A 25815-nucleotide genomic window follows, 5' to 3' on the forward strand; every position below is an offset into this window, starting at 1 on the left:
CCTATTAGAGCAGGCTGTGCCATATGGCCCCCTCCAATCCACACTGATTTTGTACCATATACAATGATGTCATTTATGACGAAAATGCTTATTATAATGTGCTGCCTGTGTAACTTTTGGCAGAGCGCTCTCGGGCAGCAGAGTTCTCTGCTTGCATCCTTTATTTTATCTAAAGTGTGTTATCCTTGCAACTTATCTTTTGGTCTCATTCCCTAACAGGGTGTGTTATCTTTACATTTGCAGGGACCTGGGGGCCTGGGCAAGGTGTAGTCAGCCACAGTGGCGCAGAGATGAGTACATTCCTATCAGCATTGAGAGCATCATGGTGCATAGGTGCAATGCAGTCGGTCACAATGGCGTGCATTTTAAAAACGTTATTGGCAAAGGGAGCATCATTGTGCATGGATGCAATACAGTCATTCACTGTGGCAAGTGTAGTAAACTCATTAGTAGCATCAATGAGTCTCTCGAAGTGTGTGGGCACTGTACAGGTAATCATAGTGGCACATGGATTGGATGCAATGATTGTAGCATTAAGAGCAGCATCCTGCTTCGGCCATGTGATTTCATCTGGGGGGCGCTGGAGTAAACTGTGGTCAGGGCAGTGCTGGGACTGATGAAAGGTATGTTGGGATTAGTTCTGGTGCGCAGGCGGCTGTTTGAGCGTAGTACAGGGTGTGTTGATAGGATGGCAGGCGATCCTTACTAGTAGGGCAGCGCTTCTGTGCGTTATAATATACTGCCAGCCTTTTGATATGCGCTTGGCCACTAGGTGTCTTAGTGGTCTCTGGCGTCGGGAGTGGATTGCGGAAGACGCATGGGGCTGTCGTGACTCCTTGAATAGAGGAGTCGACAAGCATGAGGAAGGGGGTGGGCGAAGGCAGGGGTAAGGTGGGAGCCTCAGAGAGGCGGATGACTGCGGGCGAGCTATCAGACGAGAGTGTTGTGCGCATTACTTTTCAAAACTTGCCTTACTTGTAACTGCAAACGGCGGGGCACCAAGATGGCTGTAGAAGGCATGGTGATGGGTGGCGCGCAACCTGCGGCGTGGCAGGGACCGACATGGGCCTTATATATCAGCCTTGCTTCTCGGTCGGCTCCGTCAACTGGCTACGGCACACTTCCTCCTTAAGAGGAACTTCTGCCCAAGAAGGGCGCATCACAGGACCAGGCAAGGTTGCTGGCTGCGATGCGTGTGCAGCGGAGGCCAACTTCCAGGATTCAGCTTTGCTGCACTGCCAGTGAAAATAGTTTCATAAAGATCTTACTTGCCTTAGAAACTGTATTATACACTTCTTAGATGTATACTGGGTATAACTAGCTATTATGTAGTGGATAGTTAGGTACGAATATGTCAATTGCTTACCTTGAAATACATTGCGTCTTTCTTAAAGCGTAGTTGGGTTTTGCTTTCCCCGATTTGCTTAGTGAATTCTACAATAGTTATTGAGTGTTCATTAGCTTGAGGCTACTCCAGAAAGTATGAGCTTTACTAGCTCTGAACAGAGTTCTAAAAAGTTCTAAAAAGTAATGTTGCAAGGAGTATATTTGTAACAGGGTTGGTTTATTATGTGATTTCATAACAATGTCAATGCATGACTGACTGGGTCTACTACCCATGAATAACTAATTGTATTCAAAAAGTATATACTTTACATATCTATACATACATACATAGCTATAGATACCATGAATAGCAGAATGCCCTTCTTGCTCCTCTAAAAAAGGTTATACTTTGGGTTGTATCCCAGAAGTACTGAGTTGGTTTTTTATAATTGTGTTCATATGAGATGTTCTAGCACTCACTTACCCAAGATTTAGCTGGGCCTACTTATATTTAAATAAACTTCTTCCAGCCGGTGCCTCAGTTTACCTCTGTTTATTTACCCATCTATGACCATTACTCCAAATAAATATCCATGTTTTTGTCAATACAATCCTGGAAATCTCCTAGAATACACTGGATTACTCCAACCACTTGTGACAATACTCTAAAAAAAACTGGCAGTGGACTCAGAACTCTATTTGGTCTACTTTTACAAGTGATTCAGGAGCTTTACAGTATACAGGCCAATGAGCTTGCAATAAAGTATTTAGCTTACGTTAGTGGCAGTTTATGAGAAACTGTATTGGATGGCAGTTGTGTATAGTTATATTAGATAGTATCTTGCCTTGCTCAAGCAAATCACCCCACACTGATTGCAGGCCCCAAAGATTAGAGGTTCATACGTGATTTTGAGTCCTTTCACTTCGTTACACTACAGCCTACTAAATAATAATGAATCATTGGTATGTTCATTTTGCTCCAGGCATATTGCGGAAGATTTAGAGGGGTCGGCGATCGCATGGTCCCACCAGTCATTCACCCTTACATCTGTTGGAGTGCGAAGTTACACTCAATTTTCATGCACGGATAGAGCTCATTTAGCTTCTGCCACAGCATAGCAACTAGTGCTTAAGAAACTAGGTAATAAACCTGGAAATCAGGAAGTCAGTGCTAAAGCAGCCCACCTATCTGTCTTGGACTCCAATCCATGCATTACTGCGGCATAGTTTGTCTCATAGTTCTGAATCCTCAGATATTAAACCCTATTGAGCACCATTTAAAGTCAAATGTCGGCGTGGGTGGAATCATAGGTGTTAACAAAGATTTTCCGATTCATTCCAGTGCATCATCAGACCTGCTAAATTAAACTTCGTTATTTTTGTTTCTCTTCAGGAAGAAATGTACTATTGTCTCAGAAAGAAGCCGTAGATAAAAGTGATACTCCGGAGGATAGCTCAGGGGCAATGCGCTCGCCTTGGAAACAAGACGAGGTGGAGCAACACAGGTTTGATCTCCGGGTCCGCGCTTAGAAACCTCTGGGTATTAAATGTGTTACAAATAACCAATTATAGTGACTAGTTTGTTCTATTTTACAGTGTTACCAATCAGTTAGTACATTATTTTTCGCTCTACCTTTTTTTGATGAGTTTTATTTTAGTGTGTGCAACCTCACTCTTTGGCATTGACAAGTGGGTACTGTTCATGTGAACAACTCCATTCCACCACCTGTGAATTAGGCCTGGGCTGCTCTACAACAACTACTGCCTGGAGAACCAAATAAGCTTGCAGACTCACTCCAAGTACCCGAGTAAGGCAGCTATACCCAAGGACCCAGACCAGAGGGTCTTTAAAAAATCTCGCTAATAGGCATTGAAACATGGTTAGGATCTTTGGACACTTTCATGCATCACTTACAATAAATCTGTTATTTGAGCAATTTTGCCTTTACTCTACTTCTTCTTGGCACCTAGCCTTAAAAGTGAAATGTTGGAGGAACTTTCTTCCATACCTTTCTTGAGAATCCTTTTTCTTCATCCGTTTGAGATCACGTCTGCACTCTTTGTTAAGTGCTGCTCTTTTGAAGGTACATTCTAATAAGATAAGCATGATGCATGCTCTGCTTGGCAAGTGGATAATCAATTACAGGAAGTGTAATGTTTGTCAAAGTCTTAGAGGAGGTTAAGGAAGAGCAGAAGGCAAAGAAAGCTGAGAGGGTCATCAGCCATTCTTTTTATCCTAAACAGCATCACCTTTGTTAACATTGTATTGTATTTGATTATTTATATAGCGATCATTCCCCACTTGTGTGGCCTCAAAGCGCTTTCTTCCTGGTTGGAACGCCCTCGGCGACCGTAGTCGATGTGGTGGAAAATTCTAAGGAGTTTAGCTTAGGAGATGCAGGTGTGCATGTTGCAGGACTTGGGTGGCCGGCAAGGCTCGACTAGGCAGCCCGAAGAGAGGTGAGACACGTGGGTGGGCGTCGTTGGAGGTTTGCGATAGATTGCTATTGACGAGTGTCGATGTGTGGCCAGCTGTACTGAGTTCTTTTCGGATAGTAGTCGCTGCATGCTATCGGCAGAGATGTTGAGGTCCGTCAGGTGTTTCAGTCTGGATGGTTATATGCGATGCTAGAGCTCATGTGCTTAGCCATAGAAGCATTCTATCATGCTTGGATGCTTAGCCGTGCCTACGGCCTGAGTCCACACTAGTGGTGTGAAGTGCTATCATGAACAATGCTAGATGTCAACAGCACTGCTGGCATCTTTCTCGGTTGAGCAGTCATTGTGATTTATTGGGATAAAGTTTATACAAATAACAGACTGGCATTTTGATGAATGTAAGTTGGTTAACAATGGGTGCAGAAGATCGATAGAAAAGGAGATATTCACTGCATATGAATGAAGAGGGCCATTTTGGAAAAGGTCAATTAAGATATTGAGACCACCATGATGTCCTCATGTGCTGCGATGACCTGTGCACAGCTGTCCTGTAAAAGCTTTCAGAGACAGGTTACTTTTCCATAAGCAAATGGTAAGTCTCCTCAGAATATAAAAGGGGCTGGGGCAGATCAACCATCCATTAAATTCACTTGCACAACATACACAGAAATGCTCAACTGATGCAAAAAAAATATTTATTCCAAGTTATTTTTGATGCAGTAGTTTTTCTCCGTCATACAGACTCGCGTGATAACCACTTTCTTCAAATCTGTAAATAATGTTATCAAAATAATCTTAATCTGTTTTTGAAATCTTCACAAAAAATTTTCGTTTTTATATTTTACAATCCACCCTGAATATCAAGGCTCAAAGAACGACGCAAAAACAAAATCCTATAATTGAATATTTTACAACTCTACTCCTCCCGCCCTTCAACAAAAAAGTAAATGAAACACCTTTAAGTGACGAAGCTCCCCCAGCAGAAAAGAAACAAAATGAAATAAAACAGTTATTAGCATTAATTTAACACAATTATAACTTCAAGTCACTTTGTCACGGACAATGATTGCTTTAGCACATTATGAGCCCCTACTCCATAGGCAGATGCTGATTAGTACAAGCTGGCTTCTCTTCAAAGTGTCCTTCAAGACCAGTCCAACATTTCTACGAAGCACATGAAGACCAAAGGAATAAAAAAAAAAAATTGCCAAGACAAGCCCATTTTCCTCCTCTTTGGATTTTCTTTTCCCGTGTGCATGAAGTAATGAACATGAAAAATAAAAATAAAAATGGTGACGGAGGAATAAAGGAGTGGGTGGTTTTGTCTGAATAGTCCTGGAGACTCATTTGAATATACAGACTGTCGGTTGCTTTTTGCAAGTGGTGAGTAGTGGGGGAACACGCCTTTCATTAGGCATCATCGTCGGAAGTGTCACTGCTACTGGGATCTGTCTGAGAGTCCTCACTGAGTTGGGATATGAAAGTGCTTCTCCACAAAGAGAAGAGTTGAGAGTTGCATTGCTTGACAAATCCGTTCTTCCGTAAGGTACTGCTCCTTAGCTGTAAAAGAAAGCAAACATTTAACATTTCCACATTCAAAGTAAAGAAACGATTTCCTCGTAATATGGCTCTATTCCTTTTTACAGAAGCAACAGCTAAACTGAGAGAACCAATCACAAAACAGCAGTCGGTTCATATTTCTCGAGGGCATGCACCTTCTACTACATTTAACAACCTCTCCAAAAGGCGCATGCTTTTATGGATGTACTTTTGAGTTTTGTTCAACCACTAACTTCAAGCAAACCTACTCCAACCACATGAACAATTGAAAACGAGTAGGCTGAAAACAGTTACCCATAAAAAAGCTAACATAAAAAAGCTAGCAGACTCAACCCAGAAGACCTAGGTTCATCTGGACACACAGATAGCCTAGGTTAGCAAGGCTAAACTACTGCACTGAAGATGGTATAGGCAAACAGGACACCCAATGAGATGTATATGCTACACAACTTCACACTATCCTGCAATAGTCTTAAGACAGGCTTGGGTGAACATTGGATGTCACATCTCTCTGGGAGACAGCAAAACCTGTGCAAAGTAACCACCAAGAAATCAGTTGGAAACCCACAGATTAATAACAGAAGCAATTATGATATACCTACAATTTGCAGACCATACACATTGACATTTAATTTATTAAGCGATGTCAGAGAAGAAAGGCTCCCGAAATCCTGAACTAGAAAGACATTTCTCAATAATGTCTTACATTAATTCCAAACCTCTTCAAAATGTAAGGAATCCAGTAATTTCTTGGATGGTAATTGTGCATACCTTATATTTATATATTTCAAGGAGATTAGTACCTCATTGTTGTGCACACAGGTAAAAAGAAAAGGTCTTCTGCAAGAAGAGGACTTGCAGTAGCCTACAAAGAACACCTGAAAATAAAAACAGTTAACGCGCGGAACATCAGAAACTACAAATCCCTTGTCCTTCACCCGACAACTGACCCAAAAACAAACTTCACATTTATACAACATGCATTACTTACCGTAAAAAGCATTTCTGATGATTGTATCTGCCTAGATTTGCATGCTGTGCGTACAGTCCAACAAGGGCGTGCCTGTAACACTATCCCTACGTGACTTGTAGTGTACCCAAGATCCCTCATGCGTCGAAGTCTCTCCGATTAGATTTTCTCTGCCGTGAGGGAGCCTTAGGACTATCGTGAGTACAGAAAAGAGAAAGTAGTAAGATGTCCATGTTCTTTCCATCCGAGCGGGGAAGAAGGGTGGGCATATGTTAAATCTAAGCAGATACAACCATCAGAAATGCTTTTACGGTGAGTAATGCATGTCTTCTGATGTTTGTTAATCTTCTTAGAATCACATGCTGTGCATAGACTAGCAAGCAGTACCCGGAGTTGGAGGTGGGTTGTGAGAAGGAACAGTAGAGAAAAGATGTCTTAATACTACCTGTCCCACCTGAGAATCAGACCTACAGTGAGAGTCTAGGCAATAGTGTGTTGTAAAGGTGTGTAAATGGACTCAAGGGGAACATCTGCAATTAATGCTATGGAAGCCCTAATGCCTCGAGTAGAATTTGCTCTAGGCTTGAAGGGCAGTTCTCTCTTAGCAAGAGTGTAGCAGAGTGCGATGCATTTGACAATCCACAAGAGACAGTGTATTTGGAGACCGCATCTCCTCCTCTTCCTGCCACCACTGAAACGAAAAACTGATCAGTCTCTTAGTGGTCGAGTTCTTTCCATGTAGAACACGACTGCTCTGCATACATCAAGTGTATGCAGGCTCCTTTCTCTCATGCTTGAAGGGTTTTGAAAGAACGTTGGTTGTTCTACTGACTGGTTCACAGGGAACTTTGAAATGAATTTAGGCGCAAACCTAGGGTGAGTGCGTAGAACCACCTTATCTTTGTGAACAAAGGGATCTAGGTCTGAGAGCGCCTGTAGTTCACTTACTCTCCTAATGGAGGTAATAGCTATTAAAAAAGCAGGCTTATAGGTGAGATCTTTAAGACTCGCTCTGTCCATGAGTTTCAATGGGAGGCCTCAAGTCTAGTCAACACCACGTTTAGGTCCCATCCGGCAGCCGGGCTTCGAAATGGGAGGGTGAATTCTTTTCACTCCCTCCATGAAAGCCTTAACTGATATCTTCCACCACAACACTTTATGTAGTGTAGGCTGAAAGCGCAGCTAAGTGAACCTTTAGAGAGTTAAAGACCAGGCCTAAATCAAGTAAATGAGTTAACAATGTGTGTGGGAGAGCAGTTAATCGGGTTAATGCTCTGAGTTGCCACTTACTGGAATAACAAAATCGAGTGTTTGATTTTCTTGCCTCCCTGAGAATGCCCATACATCTCTGAGGGAGTTGCAGGTGCCCAAACTGACTTCAGGAGCCAGGCCGCTAAGTTCAATGTCTGCGGGCATGGGTGAAGCATCTCCCCTTTGTCTTGCGACATGTTGTATGGGCAAGGCAGTTTCACTGGAGGAGATGGGGACATCTCCATCAGATGAGCGAACCAGGGTTGGCGGGCCCACATGGGGGCCACCAGTATCATCGTGACTGGTTCCTGGTGCATCTTTTGCAGTATCTTGTTGAGAAAGGGTGTCAGGGGGGGAAAAGCGTAAACAAATTTCCCTGACCATGTTATCCAGAGTCCGTTGCCCTTGGAACCGTTCTGGGAGTACCTGGAGGCGTAATCTTGGCATTGAGCGTTCTCCAGAGTTGCAAACAAATCGATCTCTGGGAAGCCCCATTCTGCGAAAACGTTGGAGACCATGTCTTTGTGTAATCGCCATTCGTACTCCATGGGCAACAGGAAATCTCTGTCGAGTATGTCTGCTAGAAGATTGAGTTCCTCTGGAACATGTTGCGATAGCGATTGAGAGCCCACTTCCAAATGTTCTGTGACAGTTTGGACAGCTCTGGAGAGTGAGTGCCCTCCCCCCGCCCCGTTTGTTCAGATAGTATATGGTCGTGGGGCTGTTTGTGAGGATCAGGACCGTCTTTCCTTGCATTTGTGTCTCGAAAGCTTTCAGTGCTTTGAACACTGCCAACAGTTCCAACAGGTTTATGTGGTTGGATGCTATGTCTGACAACCAAACTCTGTGGGCTGTTTGTTGAGTTAAAGCAGGTGAGCTCCCCACCCTGTGAGAGATGCGTCTGTAGTTAGAGTGGCTTCCACTGCGGGGGTGGTGAAGGATTTCCCCTTCAAGAGGTTGTCAGTCGACCGCTGCCGCAGCGAGAGAACGAGGGCTAGTGAGACAACCACTAGATCGTCCTATTGTCCGCTGGCCTGACACCACTGGCTGTTGATCCACTCCTGCATTGGCCACATGCGTAAGCGCGCGTGAGGAACCAAGTAAATACAGGACGCCATCATTCCTAACAGTCACATAGCCTTGCGTACAGTCACCTCTCGACTGGCTACATACTGAGGGATTTGAAACAGCATGTTTTGGACCCTCTCGTAGGAGGGGAAGACGAGGCAGTCCTTTGTTCAAATTAGAGCCCCTAGGAACTGCTTGACCTGACTGAGGTCTAGGCTGCATTTTTTCTCGTTGATAGAGAATCCCAGACTGAATAAAAGATCTATTGTCTTTTGGGTATTTGAGAGACAGGTTTTGTAAGAGTCCCCTGTTATGAGTGTTGTCGAGGTAAGGATAGACCGGGATGGATTGCCTGCGCAGACGTGCTGCTGCCACCGCTAGTACCTTTGTAAATACCCTTGGTGCAGATGCTATGCCGAAGGGTAGTACCTTGAACTGATAATGCTTGTCTTGCATCATAAATCTGAGGTATTTTCTGTGCGCTGGCAACATTGAAATATGAAAGAATGCATCTTTCATGTCCAGTGTTGCCATGTAATCCCCTGTGATAGCAGGGGAGTTACTCCCTGCAGAGTTACCATGCAGAACTTTTGTGGCTTTACAAATTTGTTAGCTGGGCGTAGATCTAATACAGGGCGCATGGTTAGATCCTTTTTGGGTGCAAGGAAGTACACTGAATAAATACCTTCTTTTACCTGTGACAGAGGTACGACTTCTATGGCTCCCTTTCCTAGCCGGTCAAGTGGCACAGCGAGTAGAGCGCTCGCTTTGACATCAGTGCAGAGACTGCTAATGCAGGTTCGAATCCCGGCGGGCCAAACTCAGCCTTTCATCCTTTCGAGGTCGATAAATGAGCACCACACACCGTGGGTAATAAGCAGCGCTCAGATACCTGAGGGTTTGTAGCGCTATATAAATGCCAAATTATTATTAATTATTATTATTTGTAGTGTCTCAACTTCCTGAAGGATACGAAGATGGCCTGGTGACATTCTTGCTCGTGGAGGTCTGAATGTTGGGTGACCGGTTGAACTCTATACAGTACCCGTGGGCCACAGTCTTTAGCACCCACTGGTCTGTAGTTAGCCCCTCCCATGCCTGAAGGAACGATGTTAGCCAGCCCCCAATCGGGGAGGTATAAGAGGGGACCTGAATCTTGGGGACATTTTGAACCTGAGGCCGGGGAGCAGAGTTCCGGCCCCTTCCTTTCCCACAACGCTGACACCTCTGGGGATACGGGGCGGTGTATATGCCGGTTCCCCGTGGAGAGGACCAATTGTTTTCCAAGGTGTACTGTTGAGGGAAGCGGCCACGAAAAAGCCGCCTGGACCCAGATCCTCGTCTTGTAGAGGGTCTTTGTGTAATTTGGTATAGCGTTTTTACGGTGTCATGCTGCTTTTTTGCGGACGAGGGCCTTGTCGACCGCTTTCCCAAACAGGTTGGATTCTTCCAAGGGTTTATTTATAAGTGACGCTTGCGTCTCTGGCTTGAACCCAGAGTTCCTTAGCCACGCATCTCTCTTCAGGAGTGTGCCCAGAGCCAGAGATCGACCAGCTTTTTTGGCAGAATCCAAAGTGTTTTTAAGTATGTTTTAATTCACTTGTCGGGAACGTCCCGTAGGTCTTCTTGTAACAAGGCCCACTGAGCGTCCGTGTAGCTGGCCAATAAGGTGGAATTGTTGGCAATACGTGTTGAAAAAGCTGCTGCGGCCGTGACCCTCGTTCCAACGGCATAAAGTCTTTTACCTTCTTTATCTTGGGGTGACTTGCCGGTTGACAGAGGGACCCCTGCCCTTTTTCTTGTAGTGGTCACCACTAGAGGGTCTGGGGTGAAGTGACCTCCAATATAAAGGAATTCTGAGGGAAAAGTACAAATGTTTTTCTATCCTCCGATTAACACCTCTTGTAAGAGCAGGTGTTGATAAGGAGGGAGACAGATGTTTTTTAATTGAATTGAGGAGGGGAATAGCTTGGCTGGCCGGTGGCTTCACTTTGAGGATGTCCTCCACAAAGTCAGCTTCATGGACAGCTTCATCTGTGGCGATTTTGAAGTGTTCATCTGCTTTGCGCAACAATACGTTAAACGTCAATTGATCATCCACTGGCGAGGGTTGTCTAGTGGGAGTGGTCTGGGGGGAATCCAAACACAGGGCATTGGGATCTGGAGACTGCAATGGCTGAGGGTCACCTATAGTCGGGTTTTCCCCCCACCCCTCTATGGGATCATGCATGTCCTCAGGATTGGTGAATTCATACTCATCCTGAGTGTCTGCAGGAATCTCCTCCTCAGTGAGGTCATAGGTGTATATATCCTCTTCCTGAGCGGGGTCAAAGTCTTGGGAATTTTACTACAGTTTCCAAAGGGCTCTCCTCCCGTGGTCTTCTAGGCGTGGGTTGCTCTGAATGGCTAACAAACCTGCCCAGCCTTTCCATACAATTTTCAAACTTCTCTCTAGTCCAAACAGAAAACCTAGAAAGGTCTAGAGGTGGAAAAGGATCTTGAAAACGCTCTTCTGTCGTAAAACGTTGACATTTTTGTCTCAACATCGAAGTCATCCCTTCCTCGCCCTCCGAAAACTCCTCTCGGGTGACAGACAGAGGTGGGGCGTCCCTGTGCCTTTCTTTCGGCTTAGAGGAGGGTTCCGGTACTCCCCTTATGCTATCCTTGGATTTCGACGGATCCTTGGCCTTTTTTTCCGTAGGCCTTGAAGAATCTCTCAACTGCGGTTTTAGAATCGGTGGAAAAAAATCTCGCTATGCTGTCGGCAACCTCCTCTGCAGACGGGAGGGCGCGTAGCCTCGGCCTGCGATTGTGAAGGAGACTTTTTCGGCAGCGCTGAGGCCTTGTCTTTGGCAGCTGCCTTCTTTGGCGGTGCCTAGGCCTTGTCTTTGTCAAACGCCTGCTTCAGCAGAGCCGGAACCCTATTACCACCAGATGCCTTCTTGCGATGCGTCTCGACAGAACCCGGATATTAGCGTCCTTTGTTTTTGATGGCCCGGTCGCTAGGCGCATATGCGACTGCAACGAGGGCTGCCGATCCAGATTGTCGGCGGGTGCCACCGGAACTTCCGGTGTACCCGTTGGCACTGAAGTCTTCTTCGACTTGGTCGAAGATTGACTTGGGGCTGTGTGCTTAGTGCTATGTAAATGTTAGTCTTCGTCGCTGGGGTGTACCTTCCCCATAGCAGTGCCCAAGCCATGCCTGGCGGGGCCGGGGACAGACGATGCAGAGCGTGAGCGCTCCATCGAAAGCTCAACAACCTCCAGGTGGTCGGAGGTCTGTTCGTCACTATTGCCGTCATCACATTCGGTGGCTGCGGCAGCAGGAGAAAACAGACATCCCGTAGGCTGCCCACCGCTTGACTTTGCGCTCCTTTAATGGCTTAGGACGGAGGAGCTTACAAGCCGCGCAATCTACTTCGTTGTGATCGAGGGGCAAGCAACGGTTACACAGTTTATGCTCATTTCTCCAAGGAAATTTGCTTTTGCAAATGGGGCGAAACCTAAATGAGTCCTCTCCATAGCTGAGGATGGGTAGAGTGACGGACCAAAATGGAAAGAGGAAGGAAAGGGAAAGGCATCCTCAGATTGTACAGATATGTCCACCCCGACTCCACTCACCCTACTGTGTAGGCCAGCGGAAGGCCCGATCACGTGGTCGGAAGCACCGACTGGATCACCGTCCGTCGAAGCTCTGAAGGTTCAGGTTTTCGGTGGAGATCTGGAACAGCCGTCGAAATAAGGGACGGATAGGGTGATCATAAGTATTTTATTTACTATTCAACCATAGGTCGAAGGGACAATAGGCAATGTCTGACGAGCTGTGCATAAGGCAACCAGTATGCTGGGCGGGAAAAAAAAAACAATCCTAGGGACCTCAGAATCATTGTTAGTGAAAACAGCACGCGCTAAAGGTAAACCAAATTTGTCAAAAGGTTTACTTCCACCAGCCATTTAAGGTAAGCTTGTCACTAACAGAAGTGTTACAGTGCTAGTGAGAAAGGGTATACATTGCATTTCCCCAGCACTCCACATAAGGTGGAGTGTGCTGGTTTTACCCAACAAAATCTATGGTATGTTATGGCAATGTTTATTTATAAAGCGCCTATACACAGGCAAGTGTTTCAAAGTGCTCTAGGAGGCTGGGTACATAAGGAAAAAAAAAATCTAACAAGGAAAGCAGGAGTTTAATATAGAACTAACGGTTAGGAAAAACCTCTTACACAGGTATATTCGAAAATACGAAAGAGGGGAATAGGCTGCACGAAAGAGGGGAATAGGCTGCATAATGGGGAAAAAAAAAACACGGTGCTAAAACAGAAGTAGAAAAATTGGTTAAAGTTTGAACGAGCAAAATGACATCAGATGGATGCAGAAATAATGCTAGAACGTATTAAAGGAAAAACCTGTAGAGTATTTTGGGAGCTAATAAATAATACAGAAGATAATCATCGGCTACTCTAAAGTAATCCCATTCCTGAGGAGGCATGGCTTACATACTATAAAGATATGCATAATTCCAACTCTATTGAATTAAAGTTTGATTTAAAGGGTGGAACATAGCTATTATCGCCAAGAACATAGAAGAAAAAATTATGAAATCTAATACGTCTGGAGCGGCAGGACCAAACAACTTTTGAAACAAGATTCAGGGTGGTGGTCCAAGATTTTACAAATCGAATTTAAAAACGTATTGGATACACATAATCCCTGACTCATGGAATATGTCGCGCATAGAGCCTATTTTTTTTTACTTTGTTTTTACTTTAAGTTGTATACATCAAAAACATGAAGAATGTGAATATGACAAGTATACAGTTCAAAACACCCCCTTATCACCACCTCCCCCCAGGTCACTCCCTTAATCTTCAACTACTTTACTCCCTTGCCCGTACCCCTCCTCCACCCTACATTGAACAGTGTCTTCAGCACAATACAACAAACACGTGAACTGGGTTGTGGTCTAGTAGAGAATCTCATCAACTGCTTTTAGCTACTGTCTTCGGCTGCTTCCTAAGAGCTTTTGCCACTCTTGCGATAGTGTCCAGACGGGGTAGGGTCATCCAGGGGCGAGACGGGTCACACCCGCCATGTGAGTCAACCCATATTGCAATTTCTATGCCAACCTATTATATGTAGCATCCCTTTACTAATTTGACATATCTGGCCATGAATTCTCCCCATGATAACTTGTGTAGCGCTGCCTTCCCATGAAGTGCAGCGGATATCCTTTCCATTGTACATATGTTTATAGTGACATTGATCCACTCTTTCTTCCCTGGAGTCTTGGTACCTTTCCATTTCATAACTAGGCAGGCCTGTGCTGCGAGCAGCAGGGGTGCTGCCACCCCTTTCAGCCTTCTAAGTTCCCCCTCAACTTCCACCATCCCAAATAGCATCAGAAACAGCTTTTTGATACAGTGGATCCCATCCAAGTTTTTAACCCAACCCAGCACCTCGTACAAAAACACCCTTATACGAGGACAACCCCACCACATATGCCAGTAGTCAGCCCTTTCTTTGCATAAGCGACCAGCACATGGGACTTGCCAACTGAAACACCTTCGAGAGCCTAACCTGGTCATATGGAGCTTAACGGCATGTAGTTTGTACTGACTAGAGATCGAGGTCAGCGATGCCCCTTACATAGTCTCAACCAGAGGCATGTGTCGATTTCTATCCCCATGTCTCTTTCCCACCTTCGTCTCAGGTTCTCCGTTGACCCCTTTCCTGAAATCCCCAATGCACTGTACATAGAAGAGATCAAGCCCTTTGTCTCCCTCCTTTTGTCTAATAGATTTTCAAAAGGTGTGAAGTCCCCATGTATCCTCTCTGCCCATTTTCCACTCGTGAGGACTCCCTTTAGTTGAAGGTACGAGAAGGCAGAGGGCGCCTATGCCCAATGCCCCTTCCAGGTCCATGATCGTAATGAAGTCACCAGATTTCCAGAGTTGGCCCACCCACTCTAGGCCTGCTTCAAACGATGCTTGGAATCTCTCTGGGTTTTGGATCCAATCGCATCTCGGACGCCGGGTGCCCAGATGCGACTCGGAGGAGATGGCCTGGCTAGGCCACGACTCCCTGCATATCCGCCCTCTCCTGCCAAATCTCCCAAATGGTGGCCAAAATCGTGTGGTCCCCGATTCTGCATGGAAGCTTATTTATCAGAACCCACAGCCACTCCGCCACAGTGGCAGGGGCTAGATTACGATTATCCAGCTCAACCCACTGGAGTTCCTTCTGCATCCTAAAATGGGGTATGAGGACCCTTAGTTGTACTGCTTCGTAATACAGTTTGAGATTCGGAAGTCCCACTGCCCAGCTGTCTTTTGGCAATCTGAGGACACCGTACGCAACTTTTATTGTCTTCCCCTGCCACAAAAATGTTAGCATCACCCACTTTCTTTTTCCCGGAAAAAGGACTATTGGACTCGGATTGGGAGCATCGGTAATGCATATAAGAACCTTGGCAGGCAAACCATCTTCAGGGTGTTTAGGCACCCGAGCCAAGACATGGTCCGTTTCGCCATCTTTCAAGGTCGGCTAGAAATCTGGAAATGAGGGGAAATTAGCTTCAAATAAGGCTCCCGACTCCCTTGTAAGATTGATCGCCAAGTATCGCAGTGTGTCCCATTTAACCTTTCGTCCCAGTGGGGCAAATCTATTCTCATCCTCTTGCCCATCCTCCTTCAAAGGAAATAGGACCGAGTTGGCCCCGTAAATTTTAAAGCCCGATAGTTCACCATACTGTTCAATCAGATGGAAAACCCTTGGTATCGAGGTTGGGGGGACTCATGTGCAAAAGCACGTCATCTTCATATAACACTTTGTATTCTACCTCTCCAACCGTGAGACCTTACACCTGGGGGTCCCCTCTGATTCTTTGCGCTAGAAGCTCCAGGGAAAGGGCAAATAAAATCGGCGAGGGGGGCAGCCCTGTCTTGTGCCCCTACCTAAGTGAACCAGCAGGAGTTATCGCAATTAACTGCCACAGAGGCCCGGGGGGGGGGGGCAGAGGTGTACACCGCCATTATGCCCCTCCTGAACCTAGAACCGAGTCCCACCTTGCCCAGAACCTTCTCCAGAAAGCCCCACTGCACACCATCATGCGCTTTTTCGGTGTCCACCGAGAGAAGGGCGGGTTCCCCCTCCATCTCCTGCGACTCATGGGTCAAGTGCAGTGTTTTCTGCATCGCATCAGCTCCCTGTCGTCCCATTATAAAGCCTATCTGATAAGAGTAAGGTGGGGCATGTATGTTTCCAGTATCGCTGCCAGTACCCTTGTGTAAATCTTGGCGTCGATATTCAGGAGAGATATGGGACAGTACAACCCATACCTTATGGGGTTTCTACCCTCCTTATGAATCACCATTATTAATGCCCAGGAGAATGATTCCGGGGCTTACCCCGTCACAAGAATATCATTAAAGAGTTCCACCATAAAGGGGAGGAAGGAGGAAATAAATAACCTATAAAAGCCTGCCTTGTACCCATCTTTCTCCAGAGCCTTCCCCAATGGCAACCTCAACTCGTCCTCTTGACTTCCTCTGCCGTTATTGGGGCCTCCAGTATCTCGGCCTCCTCCCGATTAAGTCTCAGCATCTGCGTTTTGGCTAAATATGACAATAACTCTCCCCTTTCTGTGTTGGCCTACGATTTGTATAGGGTTTCATAAAATGTTTCAAATGCTTCTTGAATCCCTACATTCCCTGGGTCCAGTGTCCCATCCTGTCATTCTATGCCCGCCACCCATCTCTCTGATCCCTGTCCCCGCAGTAAGGCCGCCAGTAATGCATCCGCCTTACCTCTTCTCATAAAACCTTTGTTTCAGGAACTGTAAATTCCGAACTATTCTGCCCTTCAAGAAGCCGAAGCTCTTCCCTTTTCTTCCTCGCCTCCAGAACTCCGTCCTTCCTCTCTTCGGTGGCATCCCTCACCCTCCTGTCGAGATGAGCAATCTCCTCTCAGCCTGTTCTCAATATATGCTCCCTTTTCTTCTTAGCCCCCCTCTCCAATCAGGATCCCCCTCCACGTCGCCTTCCCTGCCTTCCACACCGTCCTCCTTGGGACCGCTCCTGTATTTTGAAATATTCCCCAATTTCTTCGATTATTTCCACTTGGAACACAGGGTCCTTCCACAGTGACTCGTTGCATCTCCACTTTGACCCTTTGCGTGGTAGGCCGAACCTGTTTACTTTCACCGTCACCATATCATGGTCAGACCATGCGACCGGAGAGATCTCGTAACCCAGCGTCACATCCCACAGCCCTCTCGAGAAATAGAAATACAAGTAGTCCATGCTGGTGAAAGCCATGTGATGCCGAATAGAAGGTATACCCTTTCTCATTCGGGCGACGATGCCGCCATTCATCCCTGAGACCATAGACCTCCCCCCGGCCCCCTAACATATCCAGGATCTCCATACACCTCCTCCCAAGCGGGTCCTCTATTCCTGTACCTCCCACTTGCCTGTCCAACTTAATATCTGCCCAGAAGTTAAGGTCTGTTAGGCAGGATTTCATGCAGTACCCTTTGGGTGCACTACAACAATCCTGACCTCCTGGCAATGGGTACACAACCTTTGGCATAAGTCTGTACTACACAAGTTGGTAGCACGTGGAGCAGCCAGGCTTATCTCAAGAGAGGTCAATGTAAGCTCTAGGGGAGTTACACAGACTCGCAGTGAAAAGTTTTCAAATAAACCCTTACACACAAGGTTTCTTGATTAAACAATTATTCATTTATTTAACAGTCATAGTAAGCCTTCTTGAGAAGGGGAAATAAAATAGTAACAAACAAATACACTCCAAAATACACACTCTGAGTTTCCGTAAATCATTTAACACCCATTTGGGATGGCCAACAGACACTTCCTACACCTTCAAGTGACTTCAATAGCTAAGACTCTGGACATTACTAGATCTCTGTTGCATTTAGGGTAATACTTAGGAGTATGTCAAATAAACATTAGAATAAAACAAGGGATCTCACAAATATTCTGAAGCAGTCAAGTACTGTTGGTAACCCTCAATGCAAATAAAGTTATCCCCCTCCTGGAAGGAGGGCTAAACACAGAGTCGAGGGAAGAAGAGAGATTCAGGGGGAAAGGCCAGGCCAAAGTCATTTGGGCAAAAGTCAAGGTGAGCTGAAGCAATTCTTGCAGGTAGGTAAAAGTCTTGCACAATGGTTTAGAAGTCTTTGTAGAAAAGAAGAAATCAAAGCAGGGCCACAAGCTAAAGAAGCTGACAGCAACTCCACACCAGCAACCAGGACAAGTCTCCACTGAGAACAAGTGAGGTTACACAGAAGAAGTGCTCTTAAACTGTACAGTACCTTTGGTTAGAAGAAAGGGGATTTGGCTGAGTACTGTTTCTGTGCAGATCTGCAGATCTTGTGTTCCTTGGCCTCAGTCTTGGGGACAAGAGGGAGGACGTCTGAAGGACCCCTGCACTGCAAAGGGACAGTCGGTGACAAAAAAAGGACCAACTTCTATTCAGTGGCACTTGCTGTTTTCAGCTCCTCGGGTCTAAGCAAATAGCAACACCAAGGGCTCTTCACCTACTCTATGGTTTCCAGCAGCAACTGCAGTGGAAATTCAACCAGATTCGAGAGGATGTCCAGGCGGCGTACTTTGGAGTGGATTGGTCCCACCAACTCAAGTGAAGAAGTCGTCCTTTCAGGGCTTCTCTAGTCGAAATGAAATCTGAGTTTCAGCGGGGCTTCACTGGGCAAACTAACGGTCCAGGAGTTGCAGCAGGCGTCCTCTTCAAGTTCTTCGGATTCCTTCATCTAGTGGTTGACTCTGCCTTCCAAGCCAAAAAGCCTTGCCTTTTATGCATGTTTCTCCCGTTCATTCCAGCCTAGCTGTCAGTCACCCAGCAGGGTGGCTGTCCTTGCCGGGCAGCCCGCCAACAATCACCTAGGAGTGCATTCCTGTCTTCTAGGAGATAAAGCACAGGGAGTTTCGGGCACCTCCATCGCAACCTACCCCCGCCAGACACCGTGGAGCCAGAGGTGGGCTTCACTCGTGAATTCCGTCAAAGACAAAACGAACAAAGGGACCAAACCTGGTTTGGCGCGCAGACTAAATCTGAAGGACTTTTCAATAAAGAAATGGCTCAAAAAGACGGGGACCATTTTGACAAAAATGGCATGCTTGGATGCTTTACTGCAGCTGCGAACGCAGCCCGCAATAAAAGCACACCGCAGTAGTTAAGTAAACCACTGCCACCAGCCATTCATCGAGGAAAGAGTAACAAAAATGTTAAATGAGAAACTAGATAAAGGGGATACTAAGTAACCCCTCCAGCACCCTACTGTAAAATGAACAAGTTACTTTCTTACCTGGTAACGTTCTTTCGATGGGATGGTCCAACGGCGTATTCAATATCTATGACAGGTAATTACCACAGCTGTGCTGCTTCGGAAGATTTGTCGGTGTCTGCGTCCTGCGTCGATGACGTCGATACACTGTTTGCGGGCCTCCGTCGAGCCGACATCACCGGATGTTATAAGTAGGACGCACCACGCCCGTAGCCTCAGTTATAGTTATAGTTTTTTCCCCCCAGAATGTGTGGCACCAATCTTCTGCCAGTATGACCACAGAAAGCCTTGTAAAAACGTAAGCTGCAATCGCATAAGAAATTTTGTAGTGGGGCAGGTAGGGAGGGAGCGATATGGAATACATCGGGAGGAACATCCCATCAGAAGAACGTTACCAGATAGGGTAACTTATTCTTTGAGGGGATTATGTCCTCCAAGATATTCCACATCTATGACAGACTCCCAAAGCAGTACCAACGTATGGAGGTGGGAAAAGAATTACAAATTTAGAATATTGTAATGCCCAATCAAATCGCTGAATAGAGGACTGCCTTACCAAAGGGCAATTTCCTGCCCATGGATGGAGTCTAAGCAATAGTGTCTCACAAAAGTAAGGACAGAGGCCCATGTGGCTGCTTCGCAAATATTGCGAATCGGAACGACCCTCTGTAGAGCAAAGGGTCCTTTCCTGCCAAACGGTAACACAAGAGATTGTCAAAATGATCCATCTGGACAAGGTCTGCTTGGAAACAGCCTGACCTAAACGCCTTCCAGCATAATCAACAAAGAGCTGATCGTCCACTCTGACCCGGGACATCCGTGAGTGATAGAAACAAAGCTCTCCTAGGATCCAACTTATGGAGCCTCTCCTCTTCCTTGCCAGGCTGTGGAGGAGGATAAAACGCCGGAAGAATTACCTTCTGGCTCAAATGGAATTCCGACAACCTTCAGAAGAAAAGAAGGCCACACCCTAAGAAAACACATTATTTAGCACTCTTAGAAACTGAAATCAAAGGAATCCTAAAATAAGAGCATTCCAAAGACGAGCAGTTAAATATAGACAGCGCCGCCAGGTCCCCCTTAATGGAACCCACTTGCAGGCCCTTGTGGGCTAAGGAAAGCAAAAAAGACAAAACCAAAGGAATGGAACATTGGAAAGGATCCACATTCTGTACCCTGCACCAGTCACAGAACTTTCTCCAACGGCAACGGTACAGAGATTTGGTTGCGGGCCACCTGGCCGAAAGCACCACCTCCATCAAGTCTTCGAGGAGGTCCCAATCCTTACACCTCAACCCTTCAGATACAAAGCATGAAGGCTGAGAGACTTGACCTCTGGATGGAGAACCCGACCCCAATCCCTTGAGAGCAAATAGTCTTGGTAGGGAAGACGGGGTGGAGGGCAGATGGACATGTCTAGAAGGTCTGGGTACCACGCTCTACTGGCCCATGCCGGAGCAATGAGGATCATTTGGGAACCGAACCTCCGCAACAATTGCGGAATGACGAGGACTGGAGGAAACTCCTACAGCAGTGGGAAGGAGCACCCCACTACGAACGCGTCCCCTAAGGCTCCTCTTGGGAGGAAATTCCCGTGAGCAGAATCGCTCGCACTTCCGGTTCACACTGGTGGCGAAGAGATCCACTTGTGGGGTTCCCCAAAGGGCGAAGGTCTCCAACAGAACTTCCTGAGCCAGCTCCCACTCGTGAGAGACTGCTCTGCCTGCTCAGATCGTCCGCCGCCGTGTTTTAGTCTCCAGGCCAGATGAACTGCCGAGATTGAAATTTCCTGCTGGATGGCCCAGAACCAGAGCAACATCGCCTCCTTGCACAAAGGGAGCGACCCTGCCCCCTCCCCCTTTGTTGCGGTAGTGCAAGGCCACCGTATTGTCTGTCATAATCAGGACATTCTTCCCCCGCACAGATTGCAGAAAAGCCTTCAGGGCTAGCCCGACAGCCTGCAGCTCTAACAGATTGATGTGGAGTCTGCACTCCGATGGAGACCAACGGCCGCTGGCTGTCAACTCGTTGGCATGAGCTCCCCACCCCGTGAGGGATGCATCCGTCACGATCGTCACCTCTGGCCATGATTGTCAAAATGGAGCTCCCTTCATTACATTGCCATCAACGGCCCACCACAGAAGATCCTGTGCAACCGATGTCAGAATCTGAAATCCTGCCAGAGAACTGCGACTACTGCATCTCGAGCGCCCACTGCAAAGATTTCATCCTTAGCCTGGCCTCTGGCACCAGGAAAATGCAGGATGCCATGAGGCTGAGCAACCTGAAGACCTCAAACGCAGGGAGACTCTGGGCACGTTGAAATTTGTCCACCATCTGCAGAATGTGATGAGCCCTCACCTGGGGAGGCGAACACAACCCCAGAGAAGTGTCGAGCACTGCTCTGATGTATTGGAGCCGCTGGGTAGGTGTCAAATGGGACTTCTTTAATTTGAGGGAGAAGCCCAGCTTGTGAAGGGAGTGGCAGGTGATGGACAGATGATACAGGGCTTGCTCGGGAGAATGTGCCCTGATCAACCAATCATCCAGGTAGGGGGGGTAGACATGAATCCTCCCCTTTCCTGAGATTCACTGCCACCACCATCGGCTTGGTGAAGACCCTCGGGGCGGAGGTCAATCCCGACGGCAGGACCCGAAACTGAAAATCTGAGTAGCCAACCGCGAACTTCAGGTACTTCCTGTGCTTTGGATGAATTGGCACATGACAGTAAGCATCCTTGAGGTCGAGAGACACCAACCAATCCTGAAGTTGAAGGGACTGGAGGACTGAGAAAGTTACCATCTTGAACTTGTCCTTCCTGAGGAGCTTGTTCAGCCAACACAAGTCCATGGTGGGTCTCAATACCCAGTCTTTTTTCGGGATCAAAAAATAAGGGGAACACCATCCCTTGTTCCTCTCCGCTACAGGCACCAGTTCTATGGCTCCAGCAGGGATAGGATTTTCTGTGCAAGGAGCAGATCCGGACTCTTCAAAGAGAGCTTCCCAGGTGGTTTGTCGTGAGGCCTCTGCCGAAAGGGGAGACAGTAGCCGTAGGTTATAAACTCCAGAAACCACACATCTGAAGTAATGGCATGCCACTCTCCAAAATGCTGCGCAAGTCTGCCCCCAACCGGCGAGCCATGGGACATGGTCTCATGACTGAGCAGACGCGGCAGTGCCTGAGGGCAAAGAGGCAACTGTCCGAATGGCTTTGGCACCTCGAGTACCTTGCCTTCCACCTGTGGTACTCCTACAGTGGCCCCTTTGACTGGCAGCTCCTCTAGATCTACCAAAAGAGTAGTACCAAAAGGAACCTCCCCTCCATTGCTGTCCCCTAGGACGAAAAGGCGGAGGATGACGTACTGTAGCGCCCAAAGACTTCGCTGCAGCTTTGGAGGTCTGCAACCTCTCAAGGCTCTCGTCAGCCTTGCTGCCAAACAGATGGACACCATCAAAGGGCATGTTGAGAAGCCGGGAAACCCCGACTTCCGCAACCACGCAAACCTGCATATCACGGTGCTCGCAACCATGGACCGACTGAAAGTCTACAGTGTCGAAACCCGACTGAACGGCTTCACACATGGCATCCTTGCCATCCTGCACGAGGGCTAGAAAACCATCCCGTTCCTCCCCTTCGGGATATTGCTCAGCCACCAAAGATGCACAATTCCACAGTGTGTGAGTGAATCTTGCCAAGGCACAAATGGAGTTGGCTGCCTTCAAAGCCATACCCCCAGATGAAAATACCTTCTTCGCCCAACCATCAAAGCGCTTATCGTCCCCATCAGGAGGGATGGTAGGGTACGCAACCTGCTTTGTGGGGGCCGTAGCCGCCTGCACCACCAAACTCTCTGGAGTAGGGTGCGTGGACAAGTAGCAGGGGTCACCACTCCCTGGATGGTATTTTTTTGGAAGTGACTTATTCACTGCCGGGAGACTCTCCGGAGCAGTCCAAGCCGCCACCCTTCTTTGCAAAGCCATATGAAATGGCAACACCGGGTCAGTGGGTGGACCTTGGTCCAGGTTATCCGTCAGATCATCCTGCAGAAAATCAACAGGTGGAGCAGACCACCCCAGGTATTCAGTCACCCTCAACATGAGACGCCGATGAGGATTCGGCATGCGTACCAGGCTCAGGCCTGCCAAACTCCACCTCCGGAGAGGTGTCAAGCCCACTGGCGTCATGCAAGGACTGACTGCATTCTTCCATCTGACTGTGACCAGACAACAGGTCATCAGGGACATCAGGAGGCACATCAGACCATTCTTCCACCACCGAAATATAATCCAAAAGGTTATAATAAATCCAACCTGGGTGGAGGAACAGAGAAGGGCTCAAAAACAGGCCTCACAGACTTACTGAGAGCCTTCCTCAGTCTCCACAGCCCTCCGGGACACCTCCAGCAAGTCCTCCACAAATGGCGTCGAGGGCGCCGATGGAATTGGTGTCGACCCAGGCGCCGATGACTTCGACAACTGCTTCGAGGGCGGAGCCCCGAGTGTGTCTGACGGCCTCGGCGCCAAGGACTTCTTCGAAGCCGGAGCCTCAAGAGAGCTCCTTGATGGACACTGCGCTGATGGAGTTGACGCCTTCTTGGAAAGCATCACAGGTTCTGTCGGTCTCGATGGTGTCGAGGACCGGGACCTCGATCAGGCACGGCTATGGCGATCAACCTTGTCCGATCTGGACCTCGACGGCTCCCGATGATCGTGCAGACCGCCCGAGCCCGAAGGCATGCGAGTGGTGGCCCTAGCCCGTTTCTTGCTGGCTTCTCTCGAAAGTGCGGACGGAACAGTGCCTTGCGATTCGAAAATAGCCATCATTTGCTGGCGGAATGCCTCCCATTCGGCTGGCGATGAGAACTTGGTGGGACAAGTCAACCGCCTTCTGTCAGAGTCCTCCGACGAGGACGGGTAAGGCGACCGGTGACGGCGCTTCCGAGAATGCCTAGAAGAGGCAGAGGAATGGCGGGAACCACTCCAAGACCCCCTGCTCTTTTGCGGAGAGTTGCCCCTCGAGTCGTCGGTCGACAGTCCAGCGGATTTTGACTTATGGGGCTTAGACACCCTACGTACCGCTAATTTCTTCTTCCGTTCCCGCAAGGCCTTCGATGTCAGGGACTGGCAGTCATCGGTGGCCTGGCTTTCGCCTAGGCACCAGAGGTAGACGTCTTTCGGGTCCATGATGGACATCTTGGAACCGCAGTCCCGACATTTTTTAAAGCCCAACTTCGGGATAGAAGAAGAAGACATCGTTCTCGAAGTAGAAGAACCGGTGACGTTGACCCTTGATGGAGGCCCTCGAGGGACAACTTATTGACGTAATCGATGCAGGACGCCGTAAAAATTTCCGAAGCAGCACAGCTGTGGTCATTACCTGTCATAGATGTGGAATACGTCAGAGGACCCTCGAAAGTGTGTGCTGGGTCTAGAAAGTAAAAAATTTCAGTGAAGTCAATTTCACTTCACTGCTCTTGGAAACAGTTTATCTAAGAGAAGGTATTTAAACCTTGGGCAATCTAAATGATTTACTGTGCCACTGCGCTGAAGGTGCTGTGCGACAATGTAAAAAGATGTTAAGACTCCACAACCAAAAGAAACACTTCAAATCACATTATAATACATATGAGAGTGGCGTAAAAGGGGGGTGTCACTCTCCAGGTTAAAAATGAAAGTCCTTAAAATCCAGCAAAGTTGCAGGGGTTCTCTAAGGTAGAGAGGAATTAGCACATTTCTGAGAATTCTCCCTAACACTTGACCCCATGACCCACAGACTAAGGGACAGGATGATTTAATCCACCCCTGGATGAATCTCCTTACCCCAGTCGGTCATACTTTCTGGAGAGACCACCAGCATTTTGGCGATTACACCCGGACCTGTGTTCTGTGGTAAAATCAATACCCTGGAGGCTGATTGACCATCTTAACAATTTAGGATTTTCCCCCTTTATCGTCATTAACCAGCTTAAGGGTTGGTCTGTTTGAATGACAAAAGTAGATCCATACAAGTATGGTCTAAACTTTTTCAAAGACCACACAATGGGAAAACATTTACGTTCTATGCTTGCCACCTTCTTTCAAGGTCCTGCAGTTTTCTACTGATGAAGCAGATTGGGTATTCCCTGCCTTTCTCATCCAGCGGACTCAGAACTGCACCTATACCTGTATTGGAAGCGTCAGTTTGTACAATAAAGGATTGGTTGTAGTCGGGAGCTCTCAAGACTCCAGACTGACAAAGGGCTTTCTTAAGTCCTTCAAATGCCTTGGTGCACTCATTCCACCTGACTTTCTTGGGGAATTCGGGTGAGATCACATTCAAGAGAGAAGCTAAGGTCCCATAGTTCTAAATGAAGTTCCTATAGTAACCTGTGAGAGCTAGAAAGGCTCTCACTTGGTGTGGAGTAGTAGGGGTAGCCCAGTCTTGTACAGCTTGTGCCTTGCTAGGCAATGGCCTTATTTCACCTCCGCCTACCACATGTGAAGGTAGACCACTTTACTCTGACCAATTTGACATTTACTTGCCTTTATGGTGAGATTGGCCTGCTCAAGAGCCTGCAATACATAACTAAGTGGTCAATATGTTCCTCCCAAGTAGGGCTGAACACTGCAATGACATACAAGTATGACATGCAGAAGTTTCCATCCCATTCAGAACATGATTGATTTCCCATCCTTTGGATTGTAGCAGATGCATTCTTTAGTCCAAAAGGCATAACCTTAAGCTGGCAGAGGCCTCCTGGGGTTGAAAATACAGTTTTCTTCTTGGCATGATCTGTCAGAGCTATTTTAGCCAATAGCCTGTGGTTAGGTCAAATGTACCATGGTACTTGGCTGAAGTTTGTCCATCAGCTCATCTGTCCTAGGTAAGGGATGGGC

At 47.3% G+C, this 25815-nt stretch overlaps 1 protein-coding gene across 2 annotated transcripts in view; it reads right to left on the bottom strand.

Annotated features, from left to right (window-relative positions):
• Positions 1 to 4443: 4443 nt before the first annotated feature.
• GPBP1L1 (GC-rich promoter binding protein 1 like 1) overlaps positions 4444 to 25815 on the bottom strand; it is a 602443-nt gene continuing 581071 nt past the window's right edge. For both annotated transcript variants that reach the window (XM_069642387.1, XM_069642388.1), the window contains exon 12: positions 4444 to 5325. In XM_069642387.1, the coding sequence (XP_069498488.1) occupies positions 5176 to 5325 (150 nt within the window). In that variant the 3' untranslated portion in view covers positions 4444 to 5175. The remainder of the gene's footprint in view (positions 5326 to 25815) is intronic.

Source organism: Ambystoma mexicanum, chromosome 1q, assembly GCF_040938575.1.
Source record: "Ambystoma mexicanum isolate Mex_15411 chromosome 1q, UKY_AmexF1_1, whole genome shotgun sequence".
Classification (NCBI taxonomy): domain Eukaryota; kingdom Metazoa; phylum Chordata; class Amphibia; order Caudata; family Ambystomatidae; genus Ambystoma; species Ambystoma mexicanum.